This window comes from Mesoplodon bidens (genome assembly GCF_964165515.1).
Source record: "Mesoplodon bidens genome assembly, chromosome: 1".
Lineage (NCBI taxonomy): Eukaryota > Metazoa > Chordata > Mammalia > Artiodactyla > Ziphiidae > Mesoplodon > Mesoplodon bidens.
The window spans coordinates 66,009,989-66,029,008 of record NC_138176.1 but is presented as its reverse complement, the minus strand read 5'-3'; the positions used below and the strand labels follow the sequence as shown (position 1 = coordinate 66,029,008).

Sequence of the window (19,020 nt, the reverse complement as noted above, 5' to 3'; positions counted from 1 at the left end):
GTCCATCTCTAAAGTCCAAAGAGTAACTCTTTGGCTCCTGTGACTAAGAGTGAGCTACAAATATTAATAAAGCTTCCGTAGAACTCTGTCTTTCAAAAGTATCCCAGTTACTCCATCTCTCTGGAGTTGTCACTGAACCTGAGCACTGCTCTGGGGCTCAAGCGATGTACACTCCCGTCTCAGTGCAGCCTCCTGTGCCACACCAGTACACCTTCTCCTCTTGGGGGGGCTCATCACTGGGTCTCCCCTTTTCTCCATTACTCAGGTGAGAAACCTCAACGTGATCTTGGACTTCTTCTCCCTTTTACCCAGTCATTCCACAAGTCTTACTGATTCTTCTATGAAATGTCTCTTATATCCATTCTTTCCCTTCCACCCCTATTCTGGTCCTTATCACATGAGGACAGTAACCCAGTCTCCTTGCTTTCAATCTCTTTCACATCCATACACACACACACAAATCCCATTAGATTAATCCTATCTAAAAACTGCTTTCATTTATTTCCCTGCTTAAAATTATTTTCCACTGTCAATACATGAGATAAAACTTATCAAACTTGGCATTCATAAATCTCCATAATCTTTTTCTCAAATTCCCTTCATACTCCAACACAAATGGTCACTTATTTTAACCAAACTACTCTTTTGTTTCCAAAATACAACCTAAGCTTTTCAACGTGTTCATGCCAGCTTCTTTTTCAACTCCCTACTCCAAACTACACAGTAAATCTTCCCCTAATATGGCAGAATGGAAACATTAGGGGCACTGTTATCAGACAGGCCTGAGTTCAAATCCTGACTCCACCACTGCCTAGCTGTAGATTAGTAGATCAAGTTACTTAACCTCTCCACAGTCTGTTTTCTACCCATAAAATGATGAAGTGCCACCTGCCCCACAGAGTTATTATAAGGGTAAAATGAGATAACACAGTGCGTACCACATATTAATTCTCTTCACTGAAAGCAGGGACTGCATCTTTTTTTTGTTGTTGTTGTTTTGCGGTACCCGGGCCTCTCACTGTTGTGGCCTCTTCCGTTGCGGAGCACAGGCTCCAGATGCGCAGGCTCAGCAGCCATGGCTCACGAGCCCAGCCGCTCCGCGGCATGTGGGATCTTCCCGGACCGGGGCACGAACCCATGTCCCCTGCATCAGCAGGCGAACTCTCAACCGCTGCGCCACCAGGGAAGCCCGGGAGTGCATCTTAAACTCTTTTAAATCTCCTCTGAATTCACCACTAAACCACACTTATAATATATGACTAATAAATCATTTATGATTGTTTGATAATCATTCATAGACTATCAAATCAGGGAGAAACATCATTTAGGAAGTGAAGCTAAAAAGCAGAGGAAATCACTTGACCTCTGGGGTCTGCCAAGGTCAGTATTATCAAGCAAATCATGGTAATTTCTCTTTCTTGTATCCATCCTCCTAGGCCAAAACGAAGTAGCTATTTTTGTGTCTGGGAGCAATTTATATGGCACAAATATCGGAACACTGTGCCTGGCCACAGTAAGTGCTGAAATGTCTTTTGAATAATGAGAAATAAAAGTAGATTTCCAGAGTTTCAAATATTTTAATGAAATTCTAGGAACAGCCATATCAGCATAATAATTTTCTTTTATTTTTTAATTTTTTTTATTAAAAAATTTTTTTTACATCTTTATTGGAGTATAATTGCTTTACAATGGTGTGTTAGTTTCTGCTTTATAACAAAGTGAATCAGTTATACATATACATATGTTCCCATATCTTCCCCCTCGTGTCTTCCTCCCTCCCACCCTCCCTAAACAATTTTCAATTGATATCTGCTCAAGTTGTTTAAACACACTCACATGCACACACAAAGAGCGACCATGACAGAACTAACTCTAAAAGAATTGAAGAAAAATTTAATGATGGGGAGAGATTGTTATACCTTTTTTAGCTTCACAGAGCAGGGACAGAGTGGAGGGGATTGAGGGAAAGTGTAATTTATATGTTGCTTCTAAGCAAATCACTTCCGAAGCCTGACTTTAAACTACAGACTCTTGCTCTGATTTTTCATTCAATCAAACATGTGAATTGGTATGCTATTGTAGTGGTATTTTTAAATGCTTGATTATTGGTATTCATGTTTATTTCTTAGTCTAAGAGAACTGTCTACGAATAGTGAAAGAATTCAGAAATCCCCAATAATTAATACCATTATTAAATTAACAATAAAATAACATGAAGAATTAATATCATTACAAGGCAGGACCTTTTAGAGAAGAACAGAGAGCAAGACTTTAGAAAAAATAATGTTTTACCAAAGCAAACATGGAAGATGCCAAATGGGGTAAATTCTTACTAGTTAAGACTAACCTTTGATAAATATTATAGTTGCGATTTTGTATAAAATATAAAAAGGATATTGTACAGTAATCATGGAAGAAGAACTTTAATAAAGAAGTACAAAATAATACAGTCAGTTCCTTAACCCATTATTTAACCACTGATGAAATTTTTATTGTATTAATCTCATTTTTCCAACAAAAAGGACAAAATGAGGTTTCAATGAGGTTCCATCATTTGGCAAAAAGTTAACATCCTCCATCTTCTGCAATAAACACTGATTCATACACACAATCTATTTTTAAGGCTTTTAGGGATATGTACATAGAATGCATGGATGTAAAAGGATTCAGGGTGAAAATTAATGTCTTTTAAGAAATAAATTATTTTTTTTTAATATACAGTTCAATTTAATCACCTGTGACTGTTCTATTTCTGCTTTGTTTAACTTGATTCCAAGGATTTCAGCAGCAACTTTCTGAAAACACAGGAAGACCTACATAACAAAAAAAAGGTTTAAATGATTTAAAACAGGCATGCTTAAGTTACCTTCAAATAAATTGAACTTTCTAAAAAGTGATAAACAGCAAAAACTGCAAAAAATATGATGTACCAGGTTATTCCAAAAATAGCTTTATTTGTCAAATACAGCAACATTTTAAGTATAATAATTTTTTAAATGATTAAACCATAACTTGAAAAGCCATACACTTCACTGAACTGGTCTAAATATACACTTATCCCTAAAAACTTATGCTTTTAAAGATTTAACATAAGACAATTAATTATAGCTACCAAGTTAAAAAAACAAAACAAAACTACTAGCATAATAACAAACTCCTATAAGTCCTGAAGAAAATGAAAATAAATTAGGCTATACTTTACTACCTGGGTAAAGTTTCTCGCTGCCAGTTCTACAATGGTCTTTTGATCTGGCGTTAGCCTATATTCAAAGGTCTTACTTTACAAGTCTTTAATAATCTTTGTGGTTCTCATCAATTTTAATAAATTCTCCATATCTCTTGAGCAAAAAACTTATAATCTTTACTGTATTTTATCAAACAGAAAATGAGCAGTATACTCCATTATCATTAAACAAAAATCTATAGACACGAATCCCGTCACCGACTGTAATGCATAACTTGTCTTTGTTCTGTAAGTGCTCTATCATATTCTTATCCCTACTTATCTCATGATTACTTACTGAATATTTATCACAACTTTACTAATTTAACTTTGATCCCTAATCAAAAAGAGATACATATCCCCAAAAGGTTTATGTCGTTTGTACCGCAAAGAGCATTATATATTATAGTTCATTGATGGTCAATGTTCAAGGAGAAATAAGAAAACTAGTGTGGTGGGATGGAGAGAAAAAGGGGATTGCAAAAGAAAACTAGCAGAGAGATTAAGAGTGTACAAATCATGTAAGATCTGATAAACTATGTGAAGAACTTTGGCTTTCACTCTGAGTGAAATGGAGGGTGGATTGACGTGACTTCTATTTAACAAGGTCAACCTGGTTGTTGTATTGAGTATTCACTACAGAAGAAGATCAAGGGTAAAAAAGAGAAATCATCAAGGACACTCAGGTAAGAGATGATGGAGGCCTGAAACTAAGTGGTAGCAGTGGAGATGGTAAGAAACAGTCACCAGATTACGGATATATTTTGAAAGTAGAACCAACAGGACTTGGTGATACATGTGGTATGTCAAAGAAAGACAGGAGTCAAAGATGACTCCAAAATTTTCTTGGTCTTAGCAACTGGTAGAAGATCTGCCATTTATTTAAGTGGGGAAGACTGTGAGAGATCTGAAGAGGGAATATCAAGAGCTCAGTTCTGGACCTGAATTAAACTGGGACTGGCTGTTAGACACCTAAGCGGGAGTGCTGGGGTATATGAGTCTGGAGTTCAGGGAAAAGGTCTGGCCAAAGCCATGAGACTAGATGAGGTCACTAAGAGAATAAGTTTAAAAAAGAGAGATATCCAAGGATTGAGCCTAGGGCACTTCAATATTTAGAAGTTGGAGAGATAAGAAATTAGCAAAGGTGACTAAGAGAGTAGTTAGCAAGGTAGGAGGGAAACCAGGAGGTGTAGTACTCTAGAATCTAAGAGAAGAAGGTATTTCAAAGAGCAGAGAGTGATCAACTATTTTATATGCTGCAACTAAATCAAGTAAGATAAGGACTAAGAACTGACCACTGAATTTAGCAAAAAGGAGGTCACTGGTAGACCTTAATAAGAGCATTTTGGGGTGAAATATTGGGGGCAAAAGTCTGACTGGAACTGCTCAAGACAAACTGGGAGGAGAGAACTGGAGACAACTCTTTCAAAACATTCCACTGGTAACTGGGGGGGGGGGGAAGTAAGCAATAGCTAAAGATGTGGGATCAAGAGTTTTCTTGTATTTAAGATAAGTCATAATATTTTGTGTGCTGATAGAATAATCCAGTAGATAGAAAAAAATGATGCAGGAGTGAGAATTGCTAAGCAATGTTTGTTACTAGGCAAAAAGAAATGGGACTAATGCACAGTGGAGAGTTGACCCTAGCTAGGAGTATAGATTATTCATCCATAGTAACCTTGGAGGAGACAGAAGATATGGGAAGGGATACGGGGTGGGAAGGAGAGTTGGGGTAGATGTGGTGGCAGGAGTTATGTGAAAGTTGTCTTCTGTTTGTTGCAAATATTTTATAAAATAAGAAACAAGGGCATCAGCTGAGAGAATGGACAAGGAAGTTTTGAAGATTTGAGGAGAGAAGAGAAGCTATGAAACAGTGGTATAGGTGAGGGGGAGAGATAATGACCTAAGGACATGCATAATTACTGAGCAGCATTAAGGGCCCACTTGAGGTTAGCTATTGTGAAATGTAAGTAAAACCTCCAAAATGCCTCTGGGTTTTTTTCTCTGACCACGTTCAAATACAAGAGCGTAACCATATAAAGGCAGGGGCTTAGTTAAGGTTTATCCAAATGAGTCAGATAAAGTAAATGAGCAGAAAGGGACTTGGTAGTATATGCATGGTAATGATTTCATTGGCCATGAGATTAAGCTACAAAGAAAGGAAAATGAGGACATGAAAGGAGGACATTGAAAAAGTGTTAGGATCAATGTCTTGTAGGTCCTGCTGGGGTTGCAGACTGATTGGGTTAGGGCATTCAAGGGTGTGAGCCAGAAAGACAAGATGGTCAGTGATTAGGATGCCTGATATTGCAATATGAGATAACAGAAGGGCTGCAGTAATTTGAAATGACAATGCATGGGAGTTTGTGGCTGAGGTGGGGTGGAAAACAAAGATACTGAAATCACTAAGAATTATGACAAAGGTAGTATTAGAGAAAGTACAGTAAGCCAGGAGCTCAACTCCCTAAGCAATGAAGGGAAGTAACCTGGGATTGGAGATGACTGCAAGTCTTAAAGTGACTTCACAAGAACAAACCATTTCAAAGTTGCATTTAAAAAGAAAACAATGAGGATTTTTGCAGGTGGTTCAACATAAGTACACAAAAGATACTAAGTGGTTAAACGCAAGCTAAAATACTGGAAGTTAAAATAATTCTAAAATGACAAAAGATCCCCAGGAAGATACATGAGGGTAAAAGCCTAATCCATGGATGGATTTATCAAGGAATATTGATATTATATATTTTTTAAATGACACATGTGGGTATGTGCCCATGTTTGCATTATCCAGGGGAAAGGGTTCCAAAATGTCACATTTTTAGATGAGTCTGACCCCCCCAAAAGATTAAATACCCTTTATGATATTTAATATTTACCCTAAGCATAAAAACCATCAGTGAAATCATACAGGAAGAACATCAAAAAGATTAAACCACAGAAAAAAATTCAAACTTCCTTTGGTTGAAAATGTCAAGAAAATTAATGGTCAAACAAACACCTGGGCACTGGAAAATATTTGCAAAAATTATGACAAATGGCTGTTATCCCTAACATAAAAATGGTCATAGGAAATTTTAAAAAGCAATAGAAAATTATAAACATATAATAAGCAGAAAATTAATAAGTAATGAATTTTTTTAAAATTTCAACCTCAACAGCAAAGAAATTCAAATTTAAATAGCAAAATACCTTTTTTTCCTTGTCTACCAAATTGACAAAGATTTAAAAATAAATGAATAAATTCTGAATGTTAAAAAGAGTACAGTGATATGGCACTCATACAATGCTGGTGGTAGTATAAATTAACGTAGGCTTCCTGGTGGTAATTTGGCAATAGGTCTCAATTCCCTTCCAAGGAAATAATCAAAACATCACAGCTTATGGACAAAATTTTACATCAGAAATTTTGCAAAATTTTACAATGTACTGAACTTAGAAATAATCTATATACCCAACAATAGGGATGTGGTTGGATAAATTTTTGAACATTTATTTAATGGATTATTAACTCTAATGGATTATTAAATCTATTTAGTAATATTAAGTAACATAAAATTTTCTACAGATAAGTATATTAAATTAAAAAAAACCAAAATTATTTCTATATTATGATCTCAATTTTATTTTTAATAAACATTTAGCATGATTAATATGGTGAACACTGGAATGTCAATCCTTAGGTTTACAAATCCTATATCCACCACTTATTCTGTGTACCCTGGACCCCCACTACATAACGTCTCTAAGACTATTCTATAAAATAGAGATAATCACTTAGGATTGCTGGAAAATAAATCTGAACTATATGTGAAGATATTCTGGACTATTTCAAAAATATTTTAACATCATTCTAAGTTTCTTGTTTAAATGGTTATGGTGATTTACACAATAAACATCCAGTCAAATATGAAAAAATAAATCAATTTAATTAAATAGAGATAATCAGAGTAGTACAGTGCCCATCATAAAGTAGGCACTCAGTAAATGCAATCCACTAGCACTAGTGGCAGAAGCACTAATATTTGTGAGCATCAGAAAAATAAGTCTAGAAGGAATCATATGAGGTTATGAAAGGTCATTTCTGGATGCTGAGATTATGAGTGATTTATATTCTTTTTAACTTTTGTATTTTTTAATTCCCTAAAATAACCATGAAATTATGTTAAATGAATTATAACAGGAACATAAATAGAATAAACATGTTATATCTAACCTGATATTTTATGTCTTCAACAGGAATTAATTTGTTCCAAAAGTTAAGTAATGGAAGTATACTTCTTATGAAAGTAAAAGTAAAACATCACTTGTAATATTCAGTATTCATTATTTTACTTACAGAGTCTCCTGTCTTTGCTGAGACAAAGTGGCTACTAAAACCATTTTCCTGGCAAAACCTTAAGTGTTTTTCAGGTTTTACTGTTCGCATATGCTCCAAATCAACTAGAAAAGTGAACAAAAACAGAGAACAAAATTCAATATTAGTTAATCAATACATTTTTAACATGTTTAAATTTGACTTATTTTCCAGTACTGTACCCCAGCTTAGATACGAGCTGTGTAATTTTGGGCAATTTCTTCAACCTCTTTATGCCTCAGTCTCTAAATCTAAAAGCTGGGAATAACAAATGTATCTATCATATATAGAGTTCTTTGAGAATTAATCCATGTTTACTGCATAAGGACCAGCACATGATAAGTGCTCAAAAAACTGAAGGCTATCATTCCTATTATCTATATAGCTCCAGTCACATTGATGATACTCAAAAAAGATCTACTTAGTATAATGTGTTTAAACATAGTGATTAATTGCAACATGCACTTACTCAAGCATATCTGGTTTGATAGTTTAATTACTTTAATAATTACAGTAGTCCTGTAATCTCTATAAACGTTAATGTTAACACAAATGCATGACTAATATTCTGCTAAAAGATACCAATATTTCATTGTATATTTACGTTATTTACAGCCATGGTTTAATTTCACAAAGATACAGCTCATTTGCTTTCCGAAACTAAAAGTATCCATTTTGAAAGTAGTAATGGGCCAGGATATATTTTCTTGAATAGTTGTAGGTACTTTAAAGCAAAGCACAGTACTCACATCCAATACTGGTTTTATCCAGCACAGTCTAATTTTTTCAAATGTGATCTTTTATTGAACAGTTTCTCTTTTTACAACACTACAGACCCTATAAGGGTGTTCACTCAATGCTGTCAAATTATAAGGCAAATATATTCACAGGATTTAAGGACAACTAGGCTCTTTGAGTCAATATAGGAAAAAAAAAACTTAAACTGATTTCCTGAGGAAGGGACCCAACCAACTTGTAAAAACTTGTAAATTTGCAAATCTAGTAAGCCTACATAATAGTGGCAATTGATTATCAACCAAAAAAATGCTCTCATACTACATAAAAGGCTTTATTTAAAATTACATTGAAGGTCTTTAGTTTGTAAGCTCAAGAGATCTTTCTCTAGGAAATTTTTGATCTAGTGGGGGATTCCTTAGCCCCATTTATATTGCTTAGCTTGGATAACATGCAGCTTTTTTCTTTTCTGGCCACAAGTTGCTATTCCTTAAACATCACTGAGACTTTATTTACAAGAAGAGGCAAAAAAATGTCCAGATACCACAGGCATCAATTTGTAGAAGACTAAAATACTAAGCTATTAGCTCTGACATTTATACATCTAGTTTATCATAATATTGAAGTTAAAATACTTTCCTAATTCAACAAGAGTAAGAACAAATCATGTCACTAGGAAAATTCCCCAGTGAAATTACTGTCCAGTTAAAAAAAATAAAGTCTGTCATTCAACATGTATGTGCATTTGTCTTTTCTAATGGAAGAGTCTATCATTGTGTCTTTTCTTCCTTTTTTCTTCTCTCCCTCCTCCTCAGCCCCGCCCCACAACTCCTCAACTACTTATATAGATAAACTACTATAAGCATTGGGGGATTTACTAGCCAAGCAAAAGTTTTTCTCCTAACAAAGATAACCATGAGAGACTAATACGATCACTGATCAATTGATAAAAAATTATTCAATATACATTTATTGAGTACCTATTATATACCAAGCACTGTGGTAGGCAGTGAGAACCCAAAGATGAAAAAGATACAATCCAGGTCCTAAAAAAATCACCACCAGTATTATGAACATAAAAGACCATGAAGGATCATAAAAGTTATTTTAAATAACCAAGTCTCTGAGAATTAGACAGCAGATATAGGAAAAGCCCTCACAGAGCTTGAGTATAAAGTTTTCCTCTATTGTGTTAGAATTTAGTGAGCAACATTTAAGAGGACTTAGTTACTAGAGTACTTCACTCTAAATAATGCAGAAATGTAAATTCTGAAGATGAAATTACAGTGAGATACTGGTAAATTCTTTCATTTCTTCTATCTTTAAAAGCATCCTTAAAATTATTATCCAGTATTCATCTAACATACATGTGATAACAATCTTACTACTATGATTTAATTTCCCTTGTGTCCTTCAGTGAACAACATCATTTTGCTAGTTCTTGTATTGTATTTTTGAAAATTGAATTAAAATCTCTTAATAGCATTAATACGGGAACATTTCCCAAATATTCTGAATGACAATTATGAAAACGATATAAAAAATGCCACTAACTAGAGACAACTACTGTTAACATTTTGGTGTATATACTTCCAATATCTAAGCAACTTAAGGACAAAGGCATTAACATTGTAACATGCAACTTCTTTTAGCTCAACCATACTACACCCTGCTTAAAGTATGCTTAACAATTTCAATGGATAACCACTTTATTGATCATTCATTCATTAATTCAACAAATATTTGAGTGCCTACTATGGCCAGGCACTGTCCTAGGGGCTGCAGATACAATGAACTGACATTTTAATGAAAAGAGACGAACAAGTAAATTACAGTGTATGGCAAATGCTGATATATCTTATGAAAAAAATAAATAAAGGGTACATGAGAGGAATTACTATTTCAAACAGGTAGGTCAAAGACCTTAAGAAAGCTAAGAACAAGGAAATCCAGGGAAAATCCTTCCAAGCAGAGGGAACTGCAGTGAAAAGGGCCGTAAAGGAAGATTACTTAGTAGATTCAAAAAAAAGCCAGGAGGCCAGAGTGGCTGAAAAGAGTTAGCAAGAGAGGGAAACAGCAGGAAATGAAGTTTAAAAAGCCAGGAACCATATAGGTCACTGTAAGAGAGATGGGAAGCTACTGGGGGGTTGTAAGGAAAAAGAAAAAAAAGACGTAACCTGACTTACATTTTAAAAGGTTCAGGCTGGGGCTTCCCTGGTGGCGCAGTGGTTGAGAGTCCACCTGCCGAAGCAGGGGACACGGGTTCGTGCCCCGGTCCAGGAAGATCCCACATGCCGTGGAGTGGCTAGGCCCGTGAGCCATGGCCGCTGAGCCTGCGCGTCCGGAGCCTGTGCTCCGCAACGGGAGAGGCCACAACAGTGAGAAGCCCGCGTACCGCCAAAAAAAAAAAAAAAAAAAAAAGGTTCGGGCTGTTGTGATGAGAATAAACTGTAGTCAAAATGTAAAGCAGAGAAGCCATCGAGGGGGCTATAATAAAAATCTAGGAAAGAGAAGATGGTAGTTTGGACAAGAGTAGGAGCAACAGAGATGGTAAAAAGTGGGGCAAATTCTCAATATATTTTTGGAATAAAAAGTGAATAAGAAATGCTAATGGATTTGACATGGGATGAAGAAGATAAAGAGAAATCACTTGAAGATAGTCAACTTGAATTTTAAATGAGACAGTATATTGTAGGTTTTGTTCCAGGTACACTCAGCTGCAATGGATGGAGGTACTGAGCAGATGAAGATTTGCATTTAAGTAGAGCTGGGGTTTTCTCCATCATGTACAATTACTGAAAAGAAGGGCAAGTAATTGAAGATAATAAATGTAAGGGAGTGATTATATTTATAGACCATGGAACTTAAGTTGGTAGGAGGGGGGTTCAGGAAAACGAAAAATTGGTAAGATCAACTGATGTTAAGGTCTTATGTGGGTTTAAAAATTACTGGAATTGGGTTACCAAAGGATGTGAGGTGGAAAGACAGGAAATAATAGACTGGGATACATGAAACTGATAATTGATATTATGAAGAGGGTATGGAAACTAATATTGACTAGGTCTTCAGAACAACTATGTTAGTGTAGGTGGGTGGAAAGATTATGGCAGATGAAGAATTCAAGGAACTGAGAGACCAAAGTATTAGAAGGATAATCTGTATGTGTACCAAAATTACCAAGAATCATGATAGCAATAGTGGAGTGACTGTGACCCAAAGCCAAAATCTTTAAGAAATTCAACGCAGTGATTCAGGGGTTTGCTGATAACTCCAACAAATATAAGTAGGAGTAGGTATAATCATATGGCTTGATATTCAAATCTAAGGGTTTTTAGGGAAGATGAAGGAGAATGTTCTGGAAAGAGCAATATGAAACAAGAAGGTAACTACCAGTTACCACTACTCCAGTACTAGTGATAAAGTAGATATAGAAGGGGATGTCAACATTTGAAAGAGCTTCAGGGGACAGCAGCACTGTCATTATGGGAGAGCTAAGTGACAGAAGTAGTTTGAAAACTTTTGTCAAGAAAGATGTTGAGAATATGTACAAGAATTTTATCGATACCTTATTTGTAAGCTCCTGAAGGCCCAATGGAAGGATCTCAGAAGTTAAGAAAGAACAGAAACTGGGGTCTGAAAAGTGAAGGACAGAACTGTATAGGATAAGAATGCAGGAGGTAAATCAACTACATCAATGTCAAAGGCTTTCTTGTGTAGCTGACATAAATGGGGATAAAAACCCATGAAGATGGGGCTTCCCTGGTGGCGCAGTGGTTGAGAGTCCGCCTGCCGATGCAGGGGACACGGGTTCGTGCCCCGGTCTGGGAAGATCCCACATGCTGCGGAGCGGTTGGGTTCGTGAGCCATGGCCGCTGAGCCTGTGCGTCTGGAGCCTGTGCTCCGCAACGGGAGAGGCCACAACAGTGAGTGGCCCACGTACCGCAAAAAAAAAAAAAAAAAAAAAAACCATGAAGATGAAAAAATTCTAAGACTGTGTTAGACAGACAGGAAAATCCAAATATTTCACTGTCAAACCCAACTGTGCAAAAAAAAAAAAAGAATCACTTAGCTCACTTACCCTGACCTGGAAATTAAAATGGAAGGAAAGAAAATAAGTTATCAAGATACTAAGTCTATCTGCCATGTTCTTAAAATCACATGGTACGTGAAATAGGAGTCTTAAGAAAATCCAATTAACTTTGCCTAACAAGAATAATTTTGATAACAACTTGGAAAGCTGTTTGAAAGAGTAATATGTACAATTTTTAGTTTAATAAATTTAAAAAATACAAATTACAGTATTTCATATTTTATAATTTAGGTTTACAGCAAGGAAGAGATACTAACAAAAGTGCATTTCAGGGATTCATGGAATATTAACAATCCACTAAGAAGTAACATTTTCTCAGAAATGTAACTGATAATATTTTACAGAACGTTAGACCACCTTAAAAGGACTTTTATAATGTTTCACATAAACCTGTGAAAACATTATTCAATCTCAGTATGTAAAGAAATGCAACTGAAAAAAATGAAGTACTGAGTTCACCTTTCAAAATGAAAAAAGAGAGAGAGAGAAAGAGAAAGAGAGAGAGAGAGAAGACACCCGGTGTCTTTCTGAAAAGCGACTCAAAAATGTGTGTTGAGCTTTACAAACATTTCTACTCTATGACCAAGTAATACAATTTGGAAGAGTTTATCATGAGGAACACATTAGGGATGTATAATAAGAATTATAAATTAAGATATTCACCACAGTCATTTGTAATATAAAAAATATTGGAAGCAATGTAAATGTCCCAGAATAGAAATACAGTTAAATTATGATACAACCCCACAATACAATACTCTTTGGCCATTAAAAATTACAAACTTAAAGGGAACTCCCTGGCGGTCCAGTGGTTAGGACTCGGCACTTTCACTGCCATGGCCCGGGTTCAATCCCTGGTTGGAGAACTAAGATTCTGCAAGCTGCACGGTCTGGCCAAAAAACAAACAAACAAACAAACAAACAAATCATGACTAGTAAGTGAGGTCTTGGGGATGATTTTTTTGTATTTGATACCAAAGACAAAGGCAAATAATCAAAAATAAACAGTGGGACCACACCAAATTAAAAAGCTTTCAACAAAGAAAACCATCAACAAAATGAAAAGGCAACCTATGGAATGGAAGAAAATATTTGCAAATCATATACCTGATAAGAGATTAATATCCAAAATATATAAAGAATTCATACAACTCAATAGTTGTATGAAACAAACAACTCGATTAAAAATGGGCAGAGGAACTGAATAGATATTTTTCAGAAGAAGACATACAAATGGCCTACAGGTACATGAAGAGATGCTCAACATCACTAATAATCAGGGAAACGCAAATCAAAACCACAATGAACTACCACCTCACACCTGTTAGAATGACTATCATGAAAAATACAAGAGATACCAAATGTTGGTAAGGATGTGGAGAAAAGGGAACACTTTTGCACTGTGGGTGGGAATGTAACTTGGTATAGCCACTATGGAAATCAGTATGAAGCTTCCTCAAAAACTAAAAACAGAACTACCATATGATCTAGCACTCTTACTTCTAGGTATATAACCAAAGGAAATAAAAACAGAATCTCAATGAGATATCTGCACTCCCACATTTATTTCATCATTATTCACAATAGCCAAGACACGGAAGCAACCTAAGTGTCTGTCAACAGATGAACGAATAAAGAAGATGTGATACATACACATATATAACAATGGAATATTATTCAGCCATGAGAAAGAAGGAAATCCTTCCATTTGTGACAACATGCATGCAACCTAAGGGCAATATGTTAAGTCAGATAGAGAAAGACAAGTACTGTATGATATCACTTACATATGGAATCTAAAAAAGCCAAACTCACAGAAACAGAGAGTAGAATGGTGGTTATCAAGGGCTAAGGGTTAGGGGAAATGAGATGTGAGTCAAAGGGTACAAACTTCCAATTATAGGATGAATAAGTTCTACGATTCTAAAGTACACATAGCGATTACAGTTAACAATACTGTATTATATACTTGAAAGTTGCTAAGAGAGTAAATCTTAAATGTTCTCACCACAAAAATGTTAATTATATGAGTTGATGATGGTAGTAATCATTATGCAATATATGTGTATCAAATCAATGCACTGTATACCTTAAACTTACATCATGTTATATGCCAGTTATATCTCAATAAAGCTTGGAGAAAGGCTATCAAGTGAAATACACAATAGTACAGGATGTTAAAGAGTATAAAACTGCATATAATAAAACTCCTACTCTGTAAACATACTATATATGTATATATGTGCATTAATAGATGGCAAGAAAAATACACTCAAATTTTTAATAAATTTGTAAAAATTAAAGTTGAGAAAAATAAAATTTTTGAATGACAGATTTTGTTTTGGACTATTCTTTCAAGGATGTTTGTATGGCAACTTACAAAGAGAGAGTGTCTTCCTCAGGAATAAAGTGTAAGTTTGTTCGTCATCTGGTATAATAAAGATAATATCTCTCACCAGAGCAAAGTTCAGAGATTTACTTGGAGACCATTATAAAAGAGATAGGTTTCCTAAGTTCAGGATTCCTCAGCTGTGAGACCAACCACTAGATACAGATCATCTGTGTGGGTCCTCTCACACCGTCCTAGCAGAACCAACACAAACATGGAGCTCATCCTACTTGCTATGCTGGGAGTAATAAATTCCTTTATCTCTGATCCAGGAGCCTCATGCCTTCTGCCAGTATCCATGGCAGTAGCAGGCTAACTTGTTAGTTTCTAAGTAGGGTAAAATCTCAGATCCTTCACTATTTTTGACAAAAAGAAGAGTAGAACAGACACATAAGTATAAGATGAGCAGACTGGATAGCTGTTCATAACCTATACTACATTTTCCAGTATGACTTGCAGTTAGCTGTGGCCATAAGACTAACTTCTGACCAAAGTAATGAATAAATGATATGCAACACTACTAGGCTTGACCCACAAAAACCTTCCATATATGGTAGTCCTTACTCTCCTTTTTCATGGTAGCCCATGAAACCAACTGTTGAAGATAGCAGTTCCAGAAAATGGAAGGAGTTTGGGTTCCTGAAAGGGAGATGAGCCACTGATAAGCAGTACCTGGTTTTGGTCTTTATGTAAATAAGAAATAAATTTCTATTGTGCTAAGATATTGAAACTTTAGGGACTGTCTGTTTATAGCATCTAGCATTACCGTAACTAATATAGATTGCCTTAACTAATATAAAATAATATAGATTTTTATCTTTCTTGTTAACAATAAACCTCTCCCTGAGTATATACTGGGTCTTGAGTTATTAAAAATGATAACATTAAGTTATAACTAGCAAGATAATAAAATCTAAGCATTACAATTGTCTCTGAGATCTTGGTTATGTCATATTCAATTAAATAGTTAAAAATTACATTAAACAATTATAAATTGAGAGGCATTTGCATTTTTAGTTACCAGGGAGATAAAAACAAACAAAACACAAACCACTGGAGAAACTTTCTTTCTTCCACCATTAAATGGCTCAAGTAATACATGGAAAACAGTATGAAAACAAAAATGCATTCTCCTTTGTTAATACATTTTGCTGGAAAATATAAAATGCCTGAACAATAATCAAGTCATGACCAATCTTGTTCCATCCATATCCCTACTCTTAGATTATTTTAAAGCAAATCAAACATCATTTCATCCATAAATATTTTAGTATGATATACTCTTAAAACACTTTTTTTTGGTTTTACTGAGGTATAAAACTTTGATTTAGAAGCAACAAATTAGAATTCTGAATCTAAAGCTGTCACTTTCATCCTTCATTTGGCCCTGCTGATTCCAATGGAACATTAATTCCCTAAATTGATGTGATGGTTCAAAGTTTACTTACTTGGATAACTTTCAGGATAAAGTGGCCTGTATATTAGGACACAGAAACAGATTTTGATGAGTAATAGAAAGTAAATGATGTTTAATAAACAATACATGATTCTGATAAAAAATGACACTATGTCAAATATCATCATAAAGAAAGTGTCATTAGAGCAATTTTTTCATATCCCAATAAATGATCTTTGTTAGTATTGTACTATCTAGGGTGGTAGCTTATATACAAACTCTAGTCTCATACAAGAAATAACTTTTCTGAATTTCTCAGTTGTCTGCATTATGGCAAATGCAGAAGAAACAATGGTTCCTCAATAATTCACTGATTTATATGGAAAGGAAGTAGGACATGGTAGTAAAGAATGCAATCTCCAGAGCCAAAATGCCTGGGCTTGATGCCTTGTTACTGTTTGTGGAACCCTGAGCAATCAATCTCTCTCAGTTTTCTCATCTATAAAATGGGGACAATAATAGTACCTCATAATGTTATTGTAATAGATAAAATAACTAAATACATATAAAGCACACAGAACAATGACTGAAACATAGTAAGGTAACATAGTATGTGATTGGCACATACTCAACAAGTATTAGTGTTATTGTCATTTGTCTATCCATTTATTCATTCATGAACTATTTATCCAGGGCCTTCTAAGTGCTAACTGCTAGGAAGGCTGAGAGGAGCACATGTAGAAAAATATTATACAGTGAAATTCTAAGACCAAGAGAACAACAGTGGTCTGTATAAGACAAGGTACAACAGGAGTAAAAGGGAAAGGAAATTTATAGAACTGCTTGGGGGTCAAGAAAGATCTCACAGAGAAGACGATGCTTCAGCTAACTCCTGAAGGATGAGGAAAAGTTAGGCAGACAACCTTGGAGACAGGGTAGATGGACATTCTTTGCCAAAGGAATGTGTGCAAAAGTATCTGAAAGAACCTGGCTTCCAAGAGATGATGAAATCAGCAGGGATGTGCATGAGGGTCTTGTATGGGATGATGAGAACTTCATATGCATGTAGGTAACTTATACACCGATTCAGTTTTCACCCAGCTTACCTCACATATTTCAGTCCACCTGAGCAAAAATATAAGCACAAGAAGGAAATCCTACAGGTGATATATACTGGAAAGGTTTCAACTTTCCCCTGCTGGATTGAAAGCACTTCCATTAACTACACAGTGACAACTTTTGTTTCTAAATTCAGACACTATTCAAAAGAAAATTACAAATGTTAAAAAATGTTGCACTCCTATAGATTTCAGGAATATGACATTTTTTTTTCTGTTCAGGCATCTTGTATACATAAATAGTTGCCATTATCTGTATCATAACTTAAAAAACAGAAGATGGCAAGTTTTATACTTATACACATGCAGCTGATTATTCTTTCTCCCAAAAGTCATTACAGTCATTACATTGCATATTAATCAACCTAAAGATGATTCAGATTAACTGTGTAGTTGCAAAAATCACAGCCTCCCAAAAAAAAAAAAAGTTCATGTACTTCTTCAAAAGAAGTAAAATAACACCTTAAAATTCATTTATTAAATGTAAACACTTATATTATGTGTCAAGTATTGTGCTAAGCATAAGCAATAAATTAGAGAACAGACACTATCCTTACTCTCACATTCATGAGGGAGAAAGACTGATAAACAAGTGAACACATAAATAAACAAGTCAATGTAACAATTATAATCAGAAATTGCCGGGGGGTTGGGGGGATTGTTGTTGAGCAGGTAGAGAGTAAGAGAGTGACAGGAAACAAGATAGAAATTATGACAACTTTATACAGTAGCTCTGAAAGACCTCTTTGATCTGAGATCTGAAAGATGAGAATAAGCCAACCAAGTTAAGAGGAAGTTGGAAGAGAAAAATGTTTCTGTCACTGGAACAACTAGGATGCAATCTAGAAGAGGAAAATGACTGAGTGCAATTGAGGAAAACAAAGAAACATAATGAGCAAGAGTGGGGATGTGCAGAATAACAAGAGGATATCACTGAAACACAGCAATGCAAAGCCATTGGAGGCTTGTAAGCAGGGGCACAATGTGATCTTTGCATTTTGAAAAAAATTACTCTGGCTACTACGAGGAGAAAGAATCCAGAAGGGTAAAACAGATGCAAAGAAACCACTTTAGGAGACTTCTGAAGCAACTTAAAGTCTGTTTCAAAATTTACATAACACTTTGGGCCCTCATAACAATCTTGACAAATAGGTAAAGCATTAATCTAACTTCACACACAAAAAACCTGAGGCTCAGAGTGACTTACCCGAAGTCCCACTGCTAGTCACCTGTAGCACCAGAATTAGAACCAAGCCATCTGGTTCCAAATCCAGTTAGTGTCTCACAAAGAAGAAGGAACATCAGCTTTGGGGATGACCACTTAACGGTCTTTTATTTAGAGTTTTAATTAAAAGAATAAAGACATACAAACTTTAAATGCTCATTATTATAAAAGAGTGAACTATTATATACCTGGTTATTGCTTACTGGTACTTTAAAAGCATTTATTAATAACAGTAAATCATAAAACTGAGCCCATCAGCATTATAAAATAAGATACTCTGCCTTAGCACTTGATTACATAAAGTCCTTTACAAAGTACTTGCAGCTGTACATACAAATTGTGAAATTACATAATGTTTAAAAATGATCCATCATGATTAGCCCACACATGACAAGTAAAATACCCTTAATAATTTATTAAATTTGATTTACATGTGCTTAAAATTATGTATATATTTTGACTTCTAAAATACACACACTAATGCTAATAA

At 35.1% G+C, this 19,020-nt stretch overlaps 1 protein-coding gene across 1 annotated transcript in view; it reads right to left on the bottom strand.

Moving 5' to 3' along the window:
- The window catches only part of RAB28 (RAB28, member RAS oncogene family), a 95,411-nt gene that overhangs the window by 8,600 nt on the left and 67,791 nt on the right, over nucleotides 1-19,020 (bottom strand). Inside the window, exons 5-6 of the mRNA XM_081244151.1 lie at nucleotides 7,560-7,663; nucleotides 2,736-2,813 (exon numbers count right to left, since the gene is read on the bottom strand). Of these exons, the coding sequence (XP_081100277.1) occupies nucleotides 2,736-2,813; nucleotides 7,560-7,663 (182 nt within the window). The remainder of the gene's footprint in view (nucleotides 1-2,735; nucleotides 2,814-7,559; nucleotides 7,664-19,020) is intronic.